Consider the following 19,052-nt stretch of genomic DNA (forward strand, 5'->3'; position numbering starts at 1 on the left):
AGCCAAAAGATTTTAAATATGCTCTCCTCATTTTTGCACACAGAAGAAATTTTCAAGGTAGTTCCAGGATGCTTCTTTCCCCAATACTGGGAAGAAGAATTGTACTTTTAGCTCAAAACACTTGTAAACTGACTAGATGGATCTTAACAGCAGATATTTTTACATCCCCAATCCTTCTTTTAAGCAGTTTTAACCTGTTGTAAGCTTTAGAACCAGATTACTACTTAAAAACTTTGGTTTATGAAATCTGTAAGAGTTTAATATAAGCTCTTTCCAAACTGCCTTGCGTTTTAAGCTGATAACTATAGAAAATATGAATTTTTCCTGAGCAATGCATAGTTTCCCATACAAAGTTACCCCAGTCCTATAATATGTCCCAAAGTTTTAAAATCACTTTAGAAAAGTAAATTTTTCAAATCTACTTTAATAAAGGGCTTTCCAGGTGACTCAGTGGTAATGAATCCTCCTTCCAATACAGGAGATGTGGGTTCGATCCCTGGCTTCGAAAGATCTCCTGGAAAAGGGAATGGCTACGTACTTCATTATTCTTGCCTTGAGAGTTCCAGGACAGAGGATCCTGGTGGGCTACAATCCATGGGGTCTGAAAGAGTGGAACATGACTGAACAGCTAAAACACATAGATGCACACACACACACACACACACACTTTCATGATATGAAAGAAACAGTCAACTTGAAAGCAGTTTTATGTTTCTGAAATCTTCATCAGTCATTCCATCATTAACAGATATTATGAGGACCAGCTTCAAGTGTTTGGGACTTTTATGAATGGTTTATTTCCCTAAGCTAGCATTCTGCCATGCCTCAGCAAAGAACATAATTTGACATTAGACTATTCTCTCACTTGGTATTAGAGTAAACGAGGTACTCCCCAAATTAATTAACTAAAATTGAGAAAATTATTTGAAGTCTCTGTTTCTTTGTATAAAATGGCATGGCCATGCAAGTTCCACTAGTTTGTTGTAAGATTTAAATAAGACAATGTAATAGCATACTACATTTGGGTATGTACATATTTCTGGCATATAAATGTAGGTAGAAACTAAAAAAAAAAGAAACTGGTAATAGTGGTTGCCTGTTGGGATAAATTTTATATTTTTAAGTTTACAGCATTTACATTTATAACTATTTAAAGAATGATGTTAATTTAAAGGACAATATGAGTAACAAAGCCAGTATATTCATTAGTATAGAAAAGGTGCTTAATAAATGTGAAAATGTAAAAGCATTCCCATACCCTTTCACTTTCAAGAAGTAGATTTCATCCATGCCATGTGGTGTGGGTGTGTATGTGTGTGCGTGAGTGTGTGTGTAAGAAGAGAGACAGACATTTTTTCCTGCCTCTGTTTCTAATTACTCTGCTATTCTGTAAGTAGAATTTGCTTAAGGTGTTAACAACATAATGACTTGGTCTTTAGGTTTGTTTGATTTTTGCTCACATGCATGTCACACTTTACACCTGTGTTAGTAATGCTGTTATTTCATCAGGAAATTTTTTTTTTCCCACCTTCTGTTTCTTCTCACCACACCCTTCTTAGGAATTGTAATCCAATACATTAACTGATCTAAGCCACATTTTTACTTCATTTTGAGCTGTGAACACAAAATACAGAGTATGCATGAACTTTTGTTTTTTAACACTGCTTCTCAGGTAACGCTGCCATGGTGGGAATACAGTTCACTAAACTTTTTGTTCATCTCAGAAAAGAATGCTTTCTTTAGAGATAGGTAAGAAAGCTTACAGTTAAGAAAGAATGGCATATACTCAAATAGCAACTTTCATATTTGAAAATTTCTAGCATGTTGTTTATATCCATAAGCACTAATTTATCTTAGTCTGATATATTTTTTGAGACATCTAATCGTCTATATGGTATTTTTGTAGAAAAACTTAAACATTTTTTGGACAGAGCATCCACAACCACTTTTGTAATGTGTATCAAAATTCCTTGAATGTATTATTCTACCATCAATTTAATAAAATTGGACAAATATATTTTCTTTCAGTGGTAATTTAGTACATTTGGAAAACCCAAAGTATCTTAGCCATAATGCAATTTGAACCATTGTAGGCTAACTTATATTTAAGGTCATAAAATTGAAAAATTATACATATATTTTGATAACTTAATAGATTACATCAAACATACAAAAAAAAGCTTGGCAAATGGGCTTTTTAAATTAAAAAGAAAAACAAACACATTGTTTTCCAAATATAAGCCAGCTAAGGTATAGTAGATTTATTCAACTCAGATATTTTGTTAGATAATTTCAGATAGCTGGAGAGTATAATGTCTTTAATATAAGGTGGTAATACACAGTTACATTAAATGAGATATACTCTGAGCTGATATATATCTTCTTAAAGAGAATGCAAGAGTACGATATGCTACCATCTATACACTTGGGCCAAATAACAAAGGGGGATTTGTTCCCCTTTGTTCCCCAAGGATGAAGAATCAGCATTGACAAGAATCCTATAGACTTCTGAGCAGAAAATCTGACCTGAGGCCTGGTGTTAAGGAATAGTTACTGACACTAAGCACTGACAGTATTAGAATGTGCCCTCATGGCCACCTAATCATCTGGTGACCTCCAGCTCTAACATATTATGTTGACTCAAAAATAGTGTTTGAGTAGGAGGTAACTTCCTATGACTGGAGACAACTGGTGCTTTAGCTGCAACCTTTCTTTGGTTTCTAAGTCAACTCTTCATAAATTATATTCTTGATAATAAATTGAGCTCTTCTACTGATGAACCCTCTACGTTCTCTAAGGAGCCTACTTATCTCTTGTCAAAAGAGAAATAAAATCAGTCTTTCTGCCTTTGCACTCATTTATATTTTTTGCCTTCCTTATGTAGGAATAGATTAAAAGATAATCATAAGTTTTAACAAAGCTAAAGAAATGAATATGAGAAACAAACACCTGTCATATTCAAATAATATTTATTTGGTTGTAGTTTTTGTTATTTCATCTCTCTGGAATAGAGTTTACATATAATAGCAATCATAATTATGAATTTTACTCACATTGAAAAAGCTATATGAAAAAAAACATTAACTCATGATATTCTTTACTCTTCCATTTCTGATTACACCTCTTATTAGGCATGGTCTGACAACTCTCTAACATATAATCACTCAGTTTTCACCTTTTTCACCTTTCCTTATTTTCATTATCTCACATATGGCTGAGAGGGCAATGAGGTTCAACAAACGATTTAATGCTTTTGATTTTTTAAGGTAAAGAAGACACAGATCTTCATGTGAAAGGTGTTCCAACATGAAAATGTTTGAAATTGACTTGAACATTTGAGGTTGATTTCACAATACATTTTAAATTAACATTCTTTTATTCATATAGATAAAAAATCACTTGAAGTTTAAAAATTCATCACATCTGTCAGTCAGTTATTTGTAAAAAGATTGTGTCAGCCTTAACTAAAGTGTTAAGCTTATTGAATATAGGTGATATTAAGAAGACCATCTACATTAAAATATTGCACAGTACCTTTGAAACTTGTAAATAATTTAATAGTGTTTCTGTACTTTTCAAAAAGGATTATTTCTTTACCTTATGGGCAGATAAAACATTATTGCAGTATATTATTGTGAGAGCAAGTCAGTTTTGAACTTCATTTAATTAAGTAAAGAGAAGACAAGATGTTTTTGAATCCCAAAGATACCACAATATGCAATATGTCAATTTATGATGTCCCATGAGTACTGTTCATAGAGCTGGTGAATTTTATTTAATATATTGTCAGACTATCACTTTTGACTTGATTCACAACAGTTCAGAATAAGTGATAATTTTTTAAAAACTCAGTCTCTAAGAGAAGCTATCTTTTTGTTAATATTTAAAGTTTTAACTTAGAGTTACTCAGTGATTCTGTCCATGTAGCTGTCCTGTACTGCTTTGGACATTTTCCAAAGCCTGGTGCGTTCAAACACATCAAAGAACCAGAGGTTCTACCAGAGGAATTAATTTACTTTAAGCTCAGTCGTGTCCAACTCTTTGTGACCCATGGACTATAGCCCACCAGGCTCCTCTGTCCATGAAATTCTCCATGCAAAAATACTGGAGTAGGTTGCCATTCCCATTTCCAGCTGATCTTCCCAATCCAGGGTAGAATCCAGGTCTTCTGAATTGCTGGCAGATTCTTCACTGTCTGAGCCACCAGGGAAGCCAAATTTAGTGTGGACCCCTGAAAATGTCCATTTTCGTTTCAAATACCTTTATTTTTAAGTGAGAATTGTAGGTGTAAACCAAGGATATCACATAAAAGATCAGATTAATAAGACTTTGCAAAAGGTATTGATAACTGAAGATGTACTGAAAGTTTCTGATTGATACATACAAAAGTCCATTGAAAATTAGTGGTATACCAATGTTTAACTTATAATTTGTGTATGCCTACACACAATTGCACTCATTTCACACACTAGTAAAGTAATGCTCAAAATTCTCCAAGCCAGGCTTCAGCAATAGGTGAACCATGAACTTCCAGATGTTCAAGCTGGTTTTAGAAAAGGCAGAGGAACCAGAGATCAAATTGCCAACATCCACTGGATCATTGAAAAAGCAGAAGAGTTCCACTAAAACATATATTTCTGCTTTATTGACGATGACAAAGCCTTTGACTGTGTGGGTCACAGTAAACTGTGGAAAATTCTTACAGAGATGGGAATACCAAACCACCTGACCTGCCTCTTGAGAAATTTGTATGCAGGTCAGGAAGCAACAGTTAGAAATGGACATGGAACAACAGACTGGTTCCAAATAGGAAAAGGAGTATGTCAAGGCTGTATATTGTCACCCTGCTTATTTAACTTCTATGCAGAGTACATCATGAGAAACGCTGGGCTGGAAGAAGCACAAGCTGGAATAAAGATTGCCGGGAGAAATATCAATAACCTCAGATATGCAGATGACACCACCCTTATGGCAGAAAGTGGAGAGGAACTAAAAAGCCTCTTGATGAAAGTGAAAGTAGAGAGTGAAAAGTTGGCTTAAAGCTCAACATTCAGAAAACGAAGATCATGGCATCTGGTCCCATCACTTCATGGCAAATATATGGGGAAACAGTGGAAACAGTGTCAGACTTTAGTTTTTCAGGCTCCAAAATCACTGCAGATGGTGACTGCAGCCATGAAATTAAAAGACGCTTACTCCTTGGAAGGAAAGTTATGACCAAGCTAGATAGCACATTGAAAAGCAGAGACATTACTTCTCCAACAAAGGTCCGTCTAGTCAAGGCTATGGTTTTTCCTGTGGTCATGTATGGATGTGAGAGTTGGACTGTAAAGAAAGCTGAGTGCTGAAGAATTGATGCTTTTGACCTGTGGTGTTGGAGAAGACTCTCGAGAGTCCCTTGGACTGCAAGGAGATCCAACCAGTCCATTCTGAAGGAGATCAGCCCTGGGATTTCTTTGGAAGGAATGATGCTAAAGCTGAAACTCCAGTACTTTGGCTACCTCATGCAAAGAGTTGACTCATTGGAAAAGACTCTGATGCTGGAAGGGACTGGGGGCATGAGGAGAAAGGGACGACAGAGGATGAGATGGCTGGATGGCATCACCGACTCGATGGTAGTGAGTTTGAGTGAACTCCAGGAGATGGTGATGGACAGGGAGCCCTTGCGTGCTGCAGTTCATGGCGTTGCAAAGAGTCGGACACGACTGAGTGACTGAACTGAACTGAACTGAACTGACTTTGTTTTCTGAGTATTTCTCAAGTCAGTGATTTAGAAACATTAACCTGTCCAAATAATCAACAAGATAATATTAGTTTTTACTGTCATTATGGTAGATTATTTGGAGAAAATATTTATTGTTTTTCTGTTGATAATTTACATAAGCAAGCAGGCAATAATGCATTTTCTGGGTGGAATAATATGAGGCATTTTTTGTTTAAAGGAAAGAAAATGCCAATTTTACAAACCAGTTTATTAAAAGGCGATATGATATATATTTAATATAAGAAACTTGGGGTTAAACAGACTTGAGTTTGAACTTTCATCTTGACTTGATAGTCATTCAGCTGAGATAACTTGGGTTTCTTGAAGTATAAAATAAGGATAACATGTACATCATGGGGTTGTTGACAGAAGTAAATGAGATAATTTGAAAGTGTCAAGCCAGAACCTGACTGCCCCACAAGCACAAATGGTATGCAGTAAATATTAAGTTGTCTTTCTCCTTGTTTCTTGTTCCTTTCTGTTCCAACCTGCTCATTATGATTCTTCCTTTATTAAATTCTGTCCTAGAGTTAATTCAGTTTAAGTAGAAATGAATCAAGGCACAACAGAATCTTGAGCTATAGTGATTATGGCCTGTGTTTATCAAAATCCCCCCTCTTCAAATACATTTCTGTTATATTTGAGACTCTGTGGTGGACTTGTTTTATGATTATATGACAGCTCATATCAAATTAGAATACTTTTCCCACTTGATATATTAAAAAATGGAAGGCAAGAAAAGTATTAGTCTTTTGTCAATTATAGCAAAATTTCATTAAGTCCCACTAAAAAGGAAATATATTAGAAATTTAATTTTTTGATTAAAGCCAAAAGTATAAGTAATATTTTACAATGAGACTGTAAAAAATAAAGATATTCGAATCATAGTAGCTTTAAACATATAAAAGCAGACAATGTGGTACATATAATTTTTGTTTCCATTCGTAATGTCCACTGAATCATATTTTACTCAATTTTTCAAAGTTAGTGCTAAATGAGTAGTGAGATATTCCCTTCTACAAAGATATAGGATAAATTTTAGTAGCTTTGCATAACGATGCCAAGGGTGTTAGGATGGTCTTAACATGAAACCTGTACTTAGTTTTGGTTTAAGTTGCCTTAATTAAAGTACGTGTATGTGGTTTTATTTTATCACGACACAGATGGAGAATTATACTCGGGAACAGCAGCTGATTTTATGGGGCGAGACTTTGCTATCTTCCGAACTCTTGGGCACCATCATCCAATCAGGACGGAGCAGCACGATTCCAGGTGGCTCAACGGTAGGTGCTACTGCTTGAGAGCACAGGCAGGTAACATGGCATCTGTAGTAAGTCAGCAGAGAGGTTTCCTCCTGTTGTGCAGGCAATACAAGCTGAGATTCAGTGTGCAGTTAAATTCATAGTGATGACTTCATGGCTGTGGGTGTGAGAAAGTGGGGCAAAAAGAGAACAGAGATTAAAAATTCTGGAAAGTATTTGCTTTGTGCCAAAAGTAAAGTTTCTCAGAAGTTAACAATGGAAAAAAAATAGATTTGGTCTAGAGCTACGGAAGGGAGACTGGAAAAAGATAAGATGCCTTACCAATCTTGTCTTCCAGGGACACCACCACAAATCTCATGTAGTATTTTTTTCCTCCACACCTCTCATGTTGCCTTTAGAGCATCATATAAATTATTAAATGCTTAAAAAATTGTGCTAAACACATTACACTGAAAATATTTTTGAAACATTTGTATCATATCGTTTGATTCTCCTTTAATCTTTCTAAAATTCTTTTTTCTACTTTACAGATTGGGAAATTAAGACTAATATGTTAATCTAAGATTACATCTACCCAGTAGATAGATTTTGGAAAAGAACCTAGTTTTTTGAACTTCAGGTACTGGTGTCACTTCTGGATCAAGCAGATACTTTTTTAAAAATTTTATTTTTTGAAGTGTAGTTGACTTACAATATTGTGGTAATTTCTGCTGTACACCAAAGCAATTTGGTTATACATATAGAAATATATTCTTTTTCATATTATTATTTTCAATTATGGTTTATCACAAAATATTGAATGTAGTTCTGTGTTCTACAGAGTAGTTCTTTGTTGTTTATCCATTCACTGTATGCTGGTTTGCAAAGCAGATACTTTTAAAATTCTTTTTCTTTTTAATATATAAATAAATTTACAATTGAAAATGATAAAATTTATATGCCTAAAATAAGTAAACACTACTTTCACTCAAATTTTAAACCAAATAATCCTTATGTAAGTCTTCTATGTAGAGTTTTTTTTTTTTTTAATTATGTATTCATCAGTGATTTTTATACTGGTCATTCAAATATGTTCATAGATGTTTTTATTATTAAATAAGGATCTCCATTTATATCTGCCCTCAATCCTATAAAATAAAGATTCCCAGTCCCTAATCTCATTTTCATGAATTCTCCTTTGGTTTCATATACCTTATTAAGAAGGATGAATTTCATAGCTTACAATCCATCTATGTACTCAGTAAGGTACTTGATTATCTCAGTATTTGAACTTCTGCCACATTTGTTTCTCCTGCTCTTCTAGGGTTACTTCAAATTAATTTCATCTCTGTCTTGTTTGTTAGAGAAAAATCAAAATCTGCTTCTGAACCTCTGAAATTTCAGGAGACCACGAGTTGTGGGCTTTTGTTCTCTGTGCTCATGCTCAGTTGCTCAGTCGGGTCCGACTCTTTGTGACCCCATGAACTGTAGCCCACCAGGCTCCTCTGTTCATGGGATTTTCCAGACAGGAATACTGGAGTGGATTGCCATTTCCTTCTCCATTGTTCTCTGTATCCCAACTCTAAACTGACTATTTAAACCGTAAAATATACCTCAAATTACCTCAGTCAGCATTCATTTCTCCTATAGCAACGTTTCTGATTGTCCTGTTATTTTTCATGTATTAATGAAAATGATGTGCCTCTTACCTTCCACCTTTGACCCTACTGCCTTTGCTCTTAATTGCACTGATTTTTTTTTCATAAATTTACCCAGTTTACTTTTTTTCCTGACTTTATTGGTTCTTCACCTCTGATTTCTTCCCTGACCTGAAAACGTACTCATGTACCCTACCTAAATTCTCCATTTAATGATGTTGAACCACAAGGTCCGTAGATGCCTTAAGTCCATAGTCTGGTTAAGGAACTTGTTTACTCAACATTTTCACTACATTTAGCTGTTTTCATCCTGACTTTGATCCCATGAAACTGCTCTTCCACTAATGACTTTCTGTGATTTTTTTTTTAATAAATCTCCATTTCGACTATCCCTCCACAGTATTTGTCACTAGCCTTTTCTCTTTAAGGGTCTCTTCTATGTTTCCTATATTTCCTGCTCTCCAAATATACAATAAATATGATATTACTTGCCAGTTGCTGTCCTTTAAATTAATTTGATGCCTAACTAAGATAATTCATGATTCAGTACAAACACAGTGGTAATCAAAAGGGACTGGGCATATAGCTAGATACCCGCTGTCTGGGAATAGAGGAGGTAGAATGGTACCAGGTAATCATCTGAGAAATTAGAAGCCTCACCAAGGAACAGAAAAGATGCTGAGATTGTGATAAGACTCTCTGTGTAAAGTCATAAAAGACCCAAAGTCTAAAATCCCAGGACAGTTTTGGAATATCCACTGTCAATTATTTAACCTCTGCTCTGTCAGTCAGTTCAGTCTCTCAGTCATGTCCAACTCTTTGCGACCCCATGAATTGCAGCACGCCAGGCCTCCCGGTCCATCACCATCTCCCGAAGTTCACCCAAACTCATGTCCATCAAGTCGATGATGCCATCCAGTCATCTCATCCTCTGTCGTCCCCTTCTCCTCCTGCCCCCAATCCCTCCCAGCATCAGAGTCTTTTCCAATGAGTCAACTCTTCTCATGAGGTGGCCAAACTATTGGAGTTTCAGCTTTAGCATCATTCCTTCCAAAGAACACCCAGGGCTGATCTCCTCTAGGATGGACTGGTTGGATCTCCTTGCAGTCCAAGGGACTCTCAAGAGTCTTCTCCAACACCACAGTTCAAAAGCATCAATTCTTCGGCGCTCAGCCTTCTTCACAGTTCAACTCTCACATCCATACATGACCACGGGAAAAACCATAGCCTTAACTAGACGAACCTTGTTGGCAAAGTAATGTCTCTGCTTTTCAATATGCTATCTAGGTTGGTGATAACTTTCCTTCCAAGGAGTAAGCGTCTTTTAATTTCACGGCTGCAGTCACCATCTGCAGTGATTTTGGAGCCCTCAAAAATAAAGTCTGACACTGTTTCCACTATTTCCCCATCTATTTGCCATGAAGTGATGGGACCAGATGCCATGATCTTAGTTTTCTGAATGTTGAGCTTTAAGCCAACTTTTCCCTCTCCTCTTTCTGTAGGGACTGAAAATTAGTAGGAACGAACTTCTTTAAACATGGCTATCTGGTCAGTTCTCAAACTAAAATATTTATGTAGTAGGAGAATTTTTTTTTTTTAATTCAGCAAGGATACTTTGATCTACTAAGAACTCTAAAGGGCATACAGGCTTTCACTGTCCATGAGAAAGAAAATCTCATTAGAAGATGGAATAACATAAAGGAGAGTGTAGTATACATTTCATTTTTATGGCTTTGGTGGAAAAAAGTCATCAAGTTAAAACTGCTTTTGTGCTACAAACTCACATGTTGACAGCTGAGTCTGAAGAATTTAAACTGTGGGAAAACAGTCCACATTTCTGTACTTCATCTCTGCAAATGTGCAGTTCATTTGAGAATTCAGTTATCAGTCTCTCAGCACTAAATGTGAGAACTGATTTTGCCAAATTAGCACAAAGGTTACATTTGACAGGGTGCAAAAACCAGAACTGCTGCAAGATGGAGGATGCAGACCTATCTGACTTAGAACCAAGGGGCTGTGTGATCACAACCTCATGAAATTAAATACCACTGAAGGACAAAATTAGAAACATAATGTTTATACATACATGCATAAAATAAATGAGTTTTGAGGCTTTGGCATAGACTACACAATCAGTTGTGCTGCCAGAAGTAATAAATTACCCTGCAAGGTACTTTTTGAATGGTCTTCCAGGCTATTCAAATTAATTTTGGTATAGGAATTACTTTACTTTTATCAAATAAGTTCAAACCAATTCAATTATTTTGGAAGAATTAGTTGGCCTACTTTAGATGACTTTTAATTTGTGTTTTTTGCTAAACTGAAATTAGAAAAGAAAAACTGCTGTCTAGAATTAGATCTTGAAATGTCTCAGTTTTTATGGAATTTAACTATTTTCATAATTAAAACTCACTAAAGTTTCCATTTTTGTAATAGGAGAAATAATGGCTTAAGTTCAGTTTCACTTTACCAAGAAATAAATCACTTTGATGGCAAAACATGAGAGAGATGGAATCTATTGATTTTTTACATAACTAAAAAAAATCATTTATTCTAGCCTCTTGTTTAAGATTGCTAGGTATTAGGACAACATTTGATTTCAGAAAATGTACTGGTATGAGTTTGACCTGATGTGCCAAAATTCACTATTTTTTTTTTTTTTTTTGCTTTATAAATTCTATATTATATAGGTTTAAACTTCAATTCTAATTTTGGTTTACTAACAGTGTGAAAATTAGGTAAAATTGCCCTCTTCATAGTAAAAAGAATAAAAGCTTTAATAGTAAAAAGAAAAAAGTTCACCATGCTGTAATAATAATTATTTTTAATATTTATTATGTAAATATTATCACCTAGTATTCTTGTTCTTATTAGCATGAACAAGAAGATGGAGCAGACGGATGGCTAACCCACATTTATTTTTCTATTTAATGGGCTAATATTTGATTGCTAATATTGTTTATGTCTTGAACTAATGTTGGAATACTATATGATAGAATAAAAGACTATTATCTTCTTATAGTTAAAAAAAAAGAAAGAAAAAGGACTACATATATAATGTACTAAGCAAGTGATTGGTATGCAGTAAGCACTTAATAAATGTAAGTTTTTCTCTATGCATTATCCCAAATTGGGTAGAGCATGCTTAGTAAGCATTTTTAGACTCACTCTCTGAGTATAACATCTGAGTCAGGACAGTCAGAGTTGGGTTTAATGTATGAAACCACATGGATCCTTGAGAGAGCCAAAGCCTAGTACACCCAAACAGACCTAAATGCAGTGCCCAGAGTGTGAGGCTTTCCCACTTATATCAGGAAGACCTGTTTTCTTTTAGTGGAATTTCCTAAAAGGATTGTGCCTGTGGATAAAGCAACTCATTTGCTTTTTTTTTTTTTTTTTTTTTTCCTTTTCTGTAATTGAAATGGTATGTGAGTCATCATTCTACTTCCTCTCACTTGTAACATAGTCAGACCAGGGTAGCCTGCACTTACTTGAATCAGCATGGCTTCCTCTGTGGTCACGCACTAGGATATTTCATATTCTCTAATGATTCAAATTTCTCTACCAGATATATATATATATTTTTAAATGGAACCAAGAAATATAACCACAAATATCTGAGGGCACAAATTAATACTTCATGGTACCAGATACCTAATCTCAGATCACTTGTACAGCTCTTTTGATACACTATTTTAATTCTACCATCTTTAAAGGCATGAACTGTAACAGAGTTATCCAACTGGATTTTTTAATAAATAAAATTAATCACCTAGTATGGCATAATGTCAGACTTATTAATGATGTCATTTTGAACTATTTCTCAGATGAAAGTAATAATATTTTGCTGACTTGGGGGAGGAAGTCCACTGGAAGCCTTATTTTATGGTTATGTGAGCGCATGGTATTATAGATGCTTTAACTGACCATTCAGTTAAAGCAATAAGAATGACAACTAAACATCCTCTATGAAAGAAGCAACAAAGATAGTCTCTTTTAACTTTTTAATTACATATTCTGTGAATTATATACTGTATTACATTAGTTAACAGTTATGAAGTATCAATGCTTAGAATCACAAAAGTGTTAATAATTTTGGTGAAATTATGCTGAAACATGGATATGTAATAGTTTAAAATAAGTATTCATATCTGGATCTAAACACAGTCTGGTAGCTGTGTTTTTTCTTCATGAATCTATTACCAGGAAAAAATTTCATCCTAATAAAGGATGTACACCTGCCAGAAATGCAATTTTTCCAAAAAATAAATACATAAATTTTTTCTGAAATTATTCTCTCTAAATGATGATAAATTTAATATACTCACTTTTAATATACTCCATTTTTCATAAAGAGCAAAAGTTAGTAAAATATATCTTTACTTAATTGTCTTTCCTAAGGATCGATTTTTTATGTCACATTTTATCTAAGAACCATAATCACTTTTAACTTTTTTTTTTAATTACCTATACTAATGAGAAAAAATGGAATAAAACCTTGGAAGAAAAATTAACTCAGAAGTAATGTTTGGAAAGTCATTTGTTTTCAGGCTTCTGAGAAAATGTAGCTGAAGAAAATTGTTAGAATTTGCTATTTTACCATTTTTTAATAATGGACTAAAAAGTACAACCCTCAAGTATGGTACATTAATCACAAAGCTTGAACCACTTATTTCAGCAGTTGAACGGTGAGAGTAGAAAATAACATTTTGCTGTATGATTACATTAACTGGAAAGAAATTCTACTTTTTAAAAATTAAAATTTAAGACAAAGTATAAAAGTAAAGCAAAATCTTAGAAAATTCTATAAGTTAAAGGCAGTTCCCTTTTTTCTCTTGGTTCTTAACATGATTTTTCTCTCATCTCACCATCGGCTTAATGAATACAGAGCCTGTCTATACCAATTTCCTCTTCCAGAGTCACTACATTCAGAGCTTGGTGAGTCTCAATAGGGATTTACTGCTGACTGAGTAATCTGGGTTCATGTGTGCAGTGACATCTAGCAAGAGACTTACCCTGAGAAGTGGATACCATGACAATGCGTGTAACCATGGTGTGACTGGCCTCTCTGACATGGCTCTCAAAAGCTTTCCCTCTGTGAAAACAGAAGCCTGTTTGCAAATTAATTAGTTTCTGGCGGCAGCTTGATTGTTGACCCAGAGTTTGTAGAGTGGAAAAACAATCAGATTAGTGTGCTCAGGGTAAAAGACCAGTGTGCAGTTGCGTGTGGCTTGCTCAACTATTGAAACCATGAATGGACTGAAACAAATTCTTTTCTGAGAAGCCTAGGCAGAGGTTAAGTGTGATGAGCCTAGAGCTCCCAACAGCAGGAGTGGGGAAATTAAAGGATTTTAGTCAGATAAAGCTGAATGATGGCAAGCAATGCCATTGAATTTTAATAGCATGGACAGTTTTGATGGGAGGGTGGCGACCTGTTAGGTTCTAATGACTGAGTAGAATAAGTTCACATTATTATTAAATGTAGGCTTGACACAAATACTTTCATAGTAGAAATTTTCAGAAACTTTCCGATGGGGAAGTTTTCATTAAATTTGTCTCAAAGGCTGATACGATGATATCTAAATGAAAAACTGTTATGAAGTAACCTGTCTTTTTATATTGATAAAATTTTGTTGGTGTATTTACCCCAACTATTTTCTAAGATGCAATCCTCATGTGCCGAATGTAATTAATCATGAGTCAAAGAGAGATCTTGACTCATGAAATTGAATATTTTGCTATCTATTTTTGCCAGTATCAAATTAGGTTAATTGTGCTAGAGAATGATGTGCCAGAAGCTTAGGACAAAAAAAAATTCTGCATACAGTTTTTGATGATTAAAATTAGTCAATAGATTATTGTTTATGCTAACTTTTTAAAAATTACCTGACACAATAAGCCATATATACTCTTCCTTCTTAGATACCACTGGCAGATGTCTCCTTAAATATAGCTCTGAGGGCTATCATGATACTTTCCCATTCAAAAATCATTTATATCTTTCAATTTACAAGTGAATTGAATCCAGATTTTGCTGCCTGTTAAGTTCTTTGTCATCCAATCCTAAATGACCTCTCCAATATTAAGCACTAACAAACTGAAATTAAATTGTGTCCAAAACCTTACTATTATTTTCATTTAGCCATAGCATTCTCTAAAAGGATTTTAATCTTTCCCACCTTGGAATCCCAGACCACATAAATGCATGTTTGGATTTAGCACAGAGCCTACCACTTTGCCTTACAGTTTAGGATATACCAAATAAAAAACAATTCAATGAATCTGCTTTGCAGGCTCCATAGTCAGATTGTCTGAGTTTGTATCCCAGGTCCTCTATCCCTTGTGACTTTGGTGTTAATTTACCTTACTTATTTTTATCATCCATTTATGATTTGTAAAATATAAGTTAAACTAATGTATTATTTTTCTGAAGATGCATGAGACAGCCCTTATAAGGTAATAAGAACAGTGTCTGATAATATGGTCAGTGCTCATTATGACTGTGGCTGCTGCTGCTGCTATTTGCATACCAGCTCTATATCTAGAATATAGAGCACATTTTGCAAATTAATACAGTGAGCCAGTTGCAGATTTTTTGCCTTTCTTAATCTGTTCTCAGGTTGCTTTTTCTTAATTTAATTGATTGTTGTCAATGTATGTATGGGCAGTTAATATATCAAAAATATTTGTCTTTAGTATTAAAATAATATATAAATATTGTAATAAAATTGGGCTTAACAAAACTAGCAGATGAAACAAATGATGAATCAAGGGTAAATGTTAATAAAATGTATTTTTCTAAGTATTAATTTAGCTCTATTGAGTGCAGTACTTACCACTGAAATCATTAGGTTAATATTTTAGTTTTTCCAATATATACTTTTTTTAAAAAACATTGACTGAATTGAATCTAGGATATTTCTTTATCTTGCCATATCACAGCTTAACTTTTAATTTTATTTTTCTTGTGAAGACATCATCTATAACATTTGGGGTGAGAGTTAAAAGCATGGAGTCTATGGAACTTGACTGCTTGAATTGTACAGTAGCTAAGCAGCTACAGACAGCTAACGTGAGCTCTCTGTACTCAACATCCCTTTTTTCAAGAGGAAATAATAATAGTTCCTTCCTTATTGGATTGTCATGAGGATCATGCATAAGTAAATTTCTATAAAGCCCTTGGAAAGTAGACTACTTTTACCAAAAACAAACCTAACAAGCAAACAGAACAACTATTGATGTTAACTGGTTTCATAGCTTTATGTAAGAAATTTAAATAATAGAAAAATAAAAATACCTAACTATGTCAAATCACTAAAGATGTAGTAGAATGCACACACAGTCTTACTAAACTGAACAGCCATGCATTTCTGAGAAAGCAATGAAAATGACTTAAAAGGAAAACCAAGCAAGATGAATAGTGATCTATGCCCTTTCCTTAGGTTAAGTCTATGCATAGAGAATTTCTTGTGGTCAGTACATTTTGATAAAAATAGATATGCTACTCTTTTGCTTTAATAAAGAGGAGGAGTTTTTTCTAGGCTTAATTATATACTTATTACTAAGTTACTTACATATAACATTGGTGGTGGTGGTGGTTTAGTTGCTAAGCTGTATCCAACTCAGTGATTCTGTCTGTGTAGCTATTTGGCATTGCCTTGAAAGTTTCCCAAAGCCTGGCACATTCAAACACATCAGAGAACCAAAGGTTCTACCAGAGAAATTAATCTTAAGCTCATTTGTGTCCAACTCTTTGTGACCCCATAGACTGTAGCCCACCAGGCTCCTCTGTCCACGAAATTCTCCAGGCAAGAATACTGAAGTGGGTTGCCATTTCCTTCTCCAGAGGACCTTCCCAAACCAGAGATCAAATCTATGTCTCCTGCAATACAGGGGAATTCTTTACTGATGAGCCACCAGGGAAACCCCCAAAATGACATTGAAATGCTGTAAGCTTCATATAGTCAACCAAACATAAATCACAAAACATTATGTAAGAGAAGAGTATTTAAAATATTTTCCTGGTAATGTTAGTAAGGAAGATTTAAGTGTGTTTACATGCCCTTAGAAGGAATATTTTCAACAGAAATGTTTCTGTCATTATATGATTTAGGTAAACTAGACAAGAGAAAATCATATCCCTTCATTCCCACTCCAGCCTCCCACAACTTCCTTCAGCAATCTGTCAATTTCCTGTGGTAATTTTGGATCAACACATAAATTCTCTATGACATTTTACATATGGTACTATTATTATGTTAAAATATATTGATTCAAAAATAAAGATATGCATTTGAAAACTATAATTTATTATTAGTAATTTTCATACATTAAGTATTTTATTCATTATAGAAGTATAATTTTATTTTATGATGATTTACTAAATCATAATATTTTGGCATTTAATGTAGGCTGTTAGCATAAAAGATGCATCAAAATGTATCTCTTCAGTATATTTATAAATCTCTCTTCTTCTTGTTATTCAGTCGTTCAGTCATGTCAGACCCTGTGACCCGTAGACTGCAGCATGCAGCGATTCCCTGTCCTTCACTGTCTCCTGGAGTTTGCTCAACCTCACGTCCATTGGGTCGATAAGGCCATCCAACCATCTCATCTTCTATCGTCCTCTTCTCCCCCTGCCTTCAATCTTTCCCAGCATCAGAGTCTTTCTAATGAGTCTGCTCTTCACATCAGATGGCCAAACTATTGGAGCCTCAGTTGTAGCATCAGTTCTTTCAATGAATATTCAGGATTGTTTTCGTTTCAAATTGAATGGTTTGATCTCCTTGCAGTACAACGGACTCTCAAGAGTCTTCTCAAACACCACAGTTGAAAAGCATCAATTCTTTGGCACTCAGCCTTCTTTATGGTCCAACTCTTACCTCCAAACATGACTACTGGAAAACTCATAGCTTTGACTATATGGACCTTTGTCTGCAAAGTAATGTGTCTGATTTTAATACGCTGTCTAGGTTCATCAGAGCATTTCCTCCAAGGAGTAGGTGTCTTTTAATTTCATGATTGTAGTAGCCATCTGCAGTGATATTAGAGCCCAAGAAAATAAAGTTTGTCACTGCTTCCCTTGTTTCTTCATTGTTTGCCATGAAGTGATGGGACCAGATGCCGTGATCTTTGCTTTTTTGAGTGTTGAGTTTTAAGCCAGCTTTTTCCCTCTCCTCTTTCACCTTCATCAAGAGGCTCTTTAGTTCCTCTTCACTTTCTGCCATAAGGGTGGTGTCATCTGCATATCTGAGGTTATTGATATTTCTCCTGGCACTTTTGATTCTAGCTTGTGCTTCATTCAGTCAAGGATTTCGCGTGATGTATACTGCATATAAGTTAAATGAGCAGGGTGACATTATACAACCCTCACATACTGCTTTCCTAATCTGGAACCAGTCCGTTGTTCCCTGTCCAGTTCTAACTGTTACTTCTTGACCTGCATACAGGTTTCTCAGGAGACAAGGAAGGTGGTCTGGTATTCCCGTCTCTTTAAGATTTGCCCACAGTTTGTTGTGATCCACACAGTCAACAGCTTTAGTGTCATCAATGAAGCAGAAAAGTAGATGTTTTTCTGGAATTCTCTTACTTTGACCAGTGATCCAATGGTTGTTGGCAATTTGATCTCTGGTTCTTCTGCCTTTTCTAAATCCAGCTTAAACATCTGGAACTTCTCGGTTCACATACTGTTAAAGCCTAACTTGGAGAATTTTGAGCATTACCTTGCTAGCATGTGAAATAAGTGCAATTGTGTAGTTGTTTGAATATTCTGTGGCATTGCCCTTCTTTGGGATTGGAATGAAAATTGGCCTTATCCAGTCCTGAGGCCACTGCTGAGTTTTCCAAATTTGTTGGCATATTGAGTGTAGCACTTTCACTTTTAGTGAAAAGTGCATCATCTTTTAGTATTGAAATAGCTCAGCTGGAATTCTATCATCTCCACTAGCTTTGTTCGTAGTGATGCTTCCTAAGGCCCACTTGACGTCACACTCCAAGATGTCTGGCTCTAGGTTAGTGATCACACCATCGTGTTTATATGGGTATCAAGATCTTTTTTGTATAGTTCTTCTGTGTATTCTTGCCACCTCTTCTTTATATCTTCTGCTTCTGTTAGGTCCATACCGTTTTTGTACTTTCTTGTGCCCATCTTTGCATGGAATGTTCCCTTGGTATCTCTAATTTTCCTGAAGAGATATGTCAATTCAGTTCATTTGCTCAGTTGTGTCTGACTCTTTGCAACCCCATGGACTGCAGCACACCAGGCCTCCTTGTCCATCACCAACTCCCGGAACCTACTCAAACTCATGTCCATTGCGTTGGTGATGCCGTCCAACCATCTCATCCTCTGTCATTCCCTTCTCCTCCTGCTTTAAATTTTTCCCAGTATCA

At 35.1% G+C, this 19,052-nt stretch overlaps 1 protein-coding gene across 8 annotated transcripts in view; it reads left to right on the forward strand.

Moving 5' to 3' along the window:
* SEMA3A (semaphorin 3A) overlaps positions 1-19,052 on the forward strand; it is a 533,509-nt gene that overhangs the window by 429,892 nt on the left and 84,565 nt on the right. For all 8 annotated transcript variants that reach the window (XM_044946571.2, XM_025291021.3, XM_044946573.2 and 5 more), the window contains one exon: positions 6,928-7,047. In XM_044946571.2, the coding sequence (XP_044802506.1) occupies positions 6,928-7,047 (120 nt within the window). The remainder of the gene's footprint in view (positions 1-6,927; positions 7,048-19,052) is intronic.

Source organism: Bubalus bubalis, chromosome 8, assembly GCF_019923935.1.
Source record: "Bubalus bubalis isolate 160015118507 breed Murrah chromosome 8, NDDB_SH_1, whole genome shotgun sequence".
NCBI lineage: Eukaryota > Metazoa > Chordata > Mammalia > Artiodactyla > Bovidae > Bubalus > Bubalus bubalis.